Genomic DNA, 6,713 nt, shown 5'->3' on the forward strand with positions numbered 1-6,713 from the left:
GACCCTGGGTCTTCGAAGTGTCCATATTCTTGTCAGGGAACATTTGTTTCTAGAGGAATAATCTCAGGACAGATGAGGTTTGGCTCAAGAAGCAGACCACATTTCCAACACAGCTGGCTGATTGGCTGCTACATGGGGCCATAGCCACCCTTGTCCAGAGATTTTAGAATCTCTAGGTAGTGCGCAAGGACCACCAAACACTTCTCACCATGCATGTGGCTGGAGAGAAAGGATAACTCTGAGTTATCTGCCTTAGTCACAGAGGTCAAAAGGGGCACAATGGTTCATGAGCCCCTCTGGTGATCAGGATACTCAAGCTGTTTGCCAGGGCGCTTTCCTTTTGGCTAAGACCCTTAGGTCCCCTTAGAGCGGTGGTTCTCAACCTGTGAGCTGTGACCCCTTTGGTGAAACTCTGTCTCCAAAAACATTTACATTACAATTCATAGCAGTAACAAAATTACAGTTATGAAGTAGCAACAAAAATAATTTTATGGTGGGGGGGTCACTACAACACGAGGGCTGAAGCGTTAGGAAGGTTAAAAGCCGCTGCCTTGAAGCACAGACTCTGGACTGCTCACCAAGCCGCCAGTTGGCTCCCCGAGTACCATCCCCTTGGCACTTTAGACCTCCCGTACTTCATACCCCTGTTCACACTGGAGAACACATGACTAAGTGTGAGTCTCTGAGCAGACCTTCACCTTGGCCTAAGACTCTTCCCCCACCAGAAGAGGATGCAACCTCAGCCCCCTAGTGCCAGTCACAGACTCACAGTTGCTAGCACATTTATTGGTGGTACCACCAGGCAGGCAGTATGCATAGCATACATAGGAGAGCCCAAAGCCAGCCCGGCACCTAGAACGGTGTGGAGGGTACTGGCAGGCACCAGGATATAGGCTGTCCATGCTCCATCAAACCCATTCCTGAGGTGCTGTTCAGATCTTGGCCAGAGTAAAGTGTGTGTCAGCTTGTTCCTCCTGGATGGGGATCCTGAAGCTGTTTCCCCCTAGGAGAAGCAAAGAAGGAAGAAGCAGTGAGGAGATATATCTCATCCCTCTAGGAAGCAAGCTTTATTAAGTCCACAGCGGGTACTCACAGTAGGGTTTGGGAGCATCAGGCAACCTCCAAGCCCTTCGGAGAAGATACAAGGCCAGCAGAACAGTCAAGGGAGCCAGCAGGCCCAGGCCTAGGCCTAGGAAACCAGTAAATACTGGGCCTATGAAGAGAGTCTAACTGAGTGAACTCACTCTCCCTCACCTCCTCTCCCCTCCCTTCACTGGGCCAGTGTCCCTTACCCCTAGGAGCCACCTGGGTGGATGTAGAGAACAACTGAGAAGTCCTGGGCCAGACTGTGGTGGACTGGACAGTGGTTGGTGTGACTGTAGAGCCCTGGGTCTCCCAGAGCACTGTGGCTGGGAGGCTTCTGTCCTCACAGACTGCGTCCAAGCTGGGACTGGCTGGGTGCCGGGTCTGCTTCCCAGATAGGGTGCAGCTGTGGGGTGAGGGTGTCCATTAGCTAGAGACAACGGTGGAAGTTGCACTGGGTCATCCTCAACTCTGCCAAGTCCTCCACCCCAAGCGATACATCTGTGTCTGTTTCTGTCCATCCCTGTCCTGCTTCTACATGAGGTTCTGCGCTCTCAAAACCCGCCCGGTACTTCTCCAGCCCTCCGAAGAACCACAACTTGAGAGCAAACATGTTTCTACAGCCTGGACTAGAATCTCACATGTCCCCACTCCACTTCCAGGGCTCCCCACAGGGGCTGTGTTGAAGGGAAGATGTCAGAAGATCCCCTGGTCCGTGGATTTCTGTTCTTTGAACTGGTTCGTCACATAGTCATCTAGGCACCAGCTCTTAAATGCCCAAACCTTTCTGATTCCATTCCTTCCACACCCCCAGTCCTCAGTGTTCCAGCCAGCCACAATACTCACTTAGTCCAGGGCTTGCAGGCCTGGTTGTTGCCTGGAGAAAAGTGGCCAGGAGGACAGGGGACACAGTCTGCAGCAAAGACATAAGTCAACTCTCTGATGCTACTAGGTGGGCCCTAGATGATGAGGCTGCTGGAGGCGGGGCCTGAAGTGGGGGACAGTGTTAAGGCTCACTCTCCAGTGCCAGTGCATGGGAATCTTGGTCTCTGCAAGCTCCTTCCTTCCCATGTGCCTCCCACTGGCACTGACCCAAGTCTTGACATGACCCAGTGGGAGAGGGGCTTTTGGCCAAGACTAGATAGATGCTGGGGGAAGTAACAATGTACCAAGTGGGAACACGGCTTGTTTTTATACCATTATCATGAAGGGCATCAACACACATGGATCCTGACCACCTCGCACACACCGGCCATGGACAGACATGAACCTGCCTGGTGTAGGAGGCCACCCTGAGGCTCACCAACTCCAAGTTTGTGGCTGCTGTCTTGCCGGGGCTGGGTGCCTGGCTTGCACTGGCAGACAGTATCCTGAGTCGGTGTGCAATTCTGCTTGAGTTCACTCCCACTTCCTAGAGAAGATGAAATAGAGACTGTGAATGTGGCTTAACTAGCCCTGACCAACGCACAAGGCAGGGTAAAATGGACTTGCCATCTCCAGTGGCGCAGGAACAAAGTTGAAGCTGAGGGAACTCTGCAGCCTGACTTCAGGCTTCTTCTCTCCTAAGACCCTCTCTCTGGCTACTCTGTTCTTCCTGGTCATAAAGCCCTGTAGAAAGCTACTGAGCTAGCACTGGGCAGCTGTGGCCTCCCTTTTCTACCCTTCCCCAACCTGTCTCCAGCCTAGAGCATCTGAATCAGAAAGGTACTCTCAACATCCACATCGGACCTTACCCACTAGGACAGCTTGGGCAAGGCCCAGTTCCAAGAGGCCCTGGCTGAGCCTTCACCGCAGAGGACAGAAGTGTCCCCTGAGAAATTCCCTGGCTACTAAGGAACCCTTAGTGAACAGAATTCATCATGGCTTGGAGTTAGTTCTGAAATCATATGGGAAATATGGGCACCCATTGGTGCAGCTGCTTCCTTGCTGGGCTGGACAGTGAGTCAGGGTAGGAGGAGCTCACGTTGGTTGCACTGTGTACACTGCTTGCAGCTTTCATAATTGACTGCCTCGTTGTAGAAGCCAGGTTCACACGGGTGGCATACGGTGTCCCTGTTGGCATCACAGCGGCTCACCATACCGTTGCCTGGAGTGGAGCCCAGAAAGTTAAACAGGTCAGCTAAGGCCCAGGACGGTGGAGACACAGCACCCTGACTCCTACAGAACCAGCCTTTTGGTTGGCTGTCTCAGACCTGGGAGCATCATCTGATATCACCTGAATTCACTTACCCGTCCCGCCCCCTAGAATATCTCTACCTGTGTCTCCATCATTGTCCCCCAACAATCATCACTCCCCCACTCCGCCACTACATCCCAAAGCAGGGCCGCTCACCTGGCTGGCACTCATGACAGCACCTGTGACCACTGGGGTACGTATCTTCAACACAGTTGAGCCTGAATGAAACCCCAAGTGTGAGTCCCAGGAGCAGAAGTGCTGTGGGCTGCTGGACCCACACATACATCCTTGTCTGGGCTCTGCCTTCACAGGAGTCTGGGGTTTTTCCTTGCAGGATGTGGCTATAAGGGCTATGGGGGAGGGGCGAGAGGAGTAGGCGGAGAGGCGGGAAGATAAGTGAGCATGTGTTCCAGTGTGTATGGCACAGGTGTAGAGTCCCGTAACGAGCTAGTGTTTGGGGCCACTGGGGTGAAGGGAGGTGCAGATACCCAACATACACATATGGAGGCACACAGAGAAACGCATGCACACAGGCATTTTAAAAAAGGATTTTATTTTTAATTATGTGTTTTTTTCTTTTTTTTGGGGGGGGGGCATATGTATATGGTAAGTATAAAACCCAAGGAGGTCAGAAGAGCTAGAGTTATAGGAAGTTGTGAGCCACCAGCGTGAAAACTAGGAACTGAACTTGGGTCCTCTGCAGGAACACTTGCTTTTACCACTGCGCTTGGTACTTCATTCCTTTAATCCCAGCTCCGCCTCGTTCACACAGTAAATAAATTTCCAGGACAGACAGTACTACATAAAAGAGACCTTGTCTCAAAAACAAAAGCAACCAAAAAGAGTAGTACAAGCTTAACTATTAAGTCATCTCTCCAGTGTGAACAGACTTTATTTTTCTTTCTCCCCTTTCCCCCTTTTTTGTAGTACTAGGAACCTAAATTCTCTTACTTGCTAGGCAAGTGTTCTACTTCTATATCCATAGCCTTTTTCATGTTTTATTTTGAACAGTTTTACTAGGTTGTCCAGGCTGACATTTGAATTTATTCTGTAGCCCATGTTTCAATCTTTTCTTTCCCTCTTCCCTGCCCTCTCTTTCTTAATTTCAAGATTTAGCGCCAGGCAGTGGTGACGCACTTCTTTAATCCCAGCCAGCACTCAGGAGGCAGAAGCAGGTGGATCTTTGTGAGTTCAAGGCCAGCCTGGTCTACAGAACAAGTTCCAGGACAACCAGCGCTATAGAGAAACCCTGTCTTGAAAAAACCAAACCAAAACAAAAAAGAAAAAGATTTAGTTCGAGACAGGGCTTCTCTGTAGCTTTGGTGCTCTTGTAGACCAGGCTGGCCTCAAACTCACAGAGATCTGCCTGCCTCTGCCTCCCGAGTGTTTGGATTAAAGGCGTGCACCACCACCGCCCTGCCAAAAGGATTTAGTTTATTTTTAATTGTGTATAAGTGTGTATGTAGGAAATGTATGCATGTGGTACTGGCACCCAAAGAGGTCAGGTGTCTGATCCCCTGGAGCTGGAGTTATAGGCAGTTGTGAGCTTCCTGATGTGGATATCAGGAACCAAATTTGGGTTCTGGCCTTGAACTTCTCATCCCTCATTCCCATCTTCCAAATGCTGGGATTACAGGTGTGTCACAGGCTCAACAGGCTTTCTTTTCTTACATAAAAACTACTGCACTGAAGGAGGAAATGGGTTAACTGGGAGGCACTGTTCTTATCATACACAAACTGTGACGTGGCATAATTCTCAAATTAAGTGGAAAGTTTCATGCTAGCTATGCATGTGGTGCACACCTGTAATCCCAGTCTTCAGGAAAGGCATGATGACTGCAAATTCCAGGCCAGTCTGGATTATAGATGAACTCTGTTTTGTTTTTAGGTTTAAAAAAAGAAAGGTGCAGGGATAGTCCTGCTGCAGAACGAGACACCAGCCTGGGGCTGGAAATCCCCCACCCAAGATCATATGTGAAAGCAAAAGTCCCCAGCTCTCTTATGGAAACTTATAATGTGGAAGGTCGGGCTGGGCTAGCAAACAGGTGGAAGAAGCCAGAGTAGGCCAGAGACTGCCCTCCCCTTGCTTCTGAAGGACAGTGAAGGTCCTGGAGAGGAATCCTCAGGGCATCCTGGGCAGCACTCCCAGTCCTTTCCTAAGGAGAAAGGAAGGTAAATCTCACATTTGACACACTGTCTCTCCTGAGGTCAGGTAACACTAAGGTGTCCTTCCTCCCCTCAGAACTCTGCTGTCCTTGGCTGTCAGACCTGGACAAGGGGCTTAGCATCGCACACAGGTAACCAGAGGTGCAGAGAACACTAGATGTGCCCTGTATTCCTAGGGACTCCCTACAGAGGATCTGGACAGGACAGCAGGCCCCTTCTGCTTGGACCACACTGAAACTGAGTAGCTTCCATGTAACTGAGATCACTGGCAGTGGCTGGTCTCACTGTGTCTCCTAATCACTACAAGGGAAACAGCTCTGGGATAAGGCACTAGGGGCTACAGTGGGGCCCTACTCGCCCCCTCAGGGCAACAAGGGACCTAAAGCAACTCCCAACAGGCTGCTGCCCCTTGAGAACCAGACTGGAAACCATCAGACTCTCTAAAAGACCCGGTGCTTGCCAGGGCAGCACTACACCTTCATCTCAGCTGTGACACTCCAGGCCAAGGCCGTGAGCAGGAGCAGGAGGGTGATGAAGTCTGATAGTCTGCCGAGAAGTCCCTATCCAAAGCAGTGTGTCCTACTCTTTGGGATACTCAGAGGCTGGGATCTGCTTATGCACATGATCATTCTAAGTACTGAAGTCTCATCTTTGCCTAGAAACAAGCTCAGGTACAACCATACTCCAATGACTATGAGGAGCCATGGTCCACCACCTCCACCACCACCACCCCCCGCTACCCCTGATACACCACTGATGTGGGATTCCCCTCTGTATGCTGTAAATGTTTTACTACCATTGGTTAATGGAAAGGCTGCTTCCACCTAGGGCAGGGCAGAATAGAACCAGGCAGGAGAACCAAACAAAGATACAGGGAGAGAGTAGGTGGGGAGTCAAGGAGACGCCACGAAGATGCAGCTGCCAGAAACTTTCTGGTAAGCCACAGCCTCGTGGCGATACACAGATTAATAGAAATGGGTTAATTTAAGATGTAAGAGCTAGTTAATAAGAAGCCTGAGCTAATAGGTCAAACAGTGTTGTAATCAATAAAGTTTCTGTGATAACCAACAAGCAGTCTTTGTTTACACACCACACAGAAGTAGGTTCCTGTGTCATCAGGGTCATCTAGAGCAGGCCTAGGATTGTGACGAGCTATCAGCTGTCCTGACAAGCCTGCTCTGACCGTTTAATACCAAGACAATGGCCCTGAGCACCAAAACAGATCTTCAAAAACACTGGCCCGGAACTTTGACCAGCTCAGACTCCGTTGCTGATCCCAACCGCAAGG

General features: G+C 50.4%; 1 protein-coding gene across 1 annotated transcript; it reads right to left on the reverse strand.

Annotated features, from left to right (window-relative positions):
* Positions 1–851: 851 nt before the first annotated feature.
* LOC121448894 (tumor necrosis factor receptor superfamily member 4-like) lies at positions 852–3,550 on the reverse strand. The gene is made up of 7 exons (XM_041653160.1): positions 3,416–3,550; positions 3,047–3,169; positions 2,387–2,494; positions 1,930–1,996; positions 1,293–1,489; positions 1,094–1,213; positions 852–1,003 (listed from the first exon to the last, which is right to left on the reverse strand). Exons 1-7 carry the CDS (start codon positions 3,543–3,545, stop codon positions 933–935), a joined length of 816 nt encoding a protein of 271 aa, XP_041509094.1. The 5' UTR covers positions 3,546–3,550; the 3' UTR covers positions 852–932.
* Positions 3,551–6,713: the final 3,163 nt, after the last annotated feature.

Source organism: Microtus oregoni, unplaced genomic scaffold (genome assembly GCF_018167655.1).
Source record: "Microtus oregoni isolate MIOR12 unplaced genomic scaffold, Mior012 000005F_ref0000423, whole genome shotgun sequence".
NCBI lineage: Eukaryota > Metazoa > Chordata > Mammalia > Rodentia > Cricetidae > Microtus > Microtus oregoni.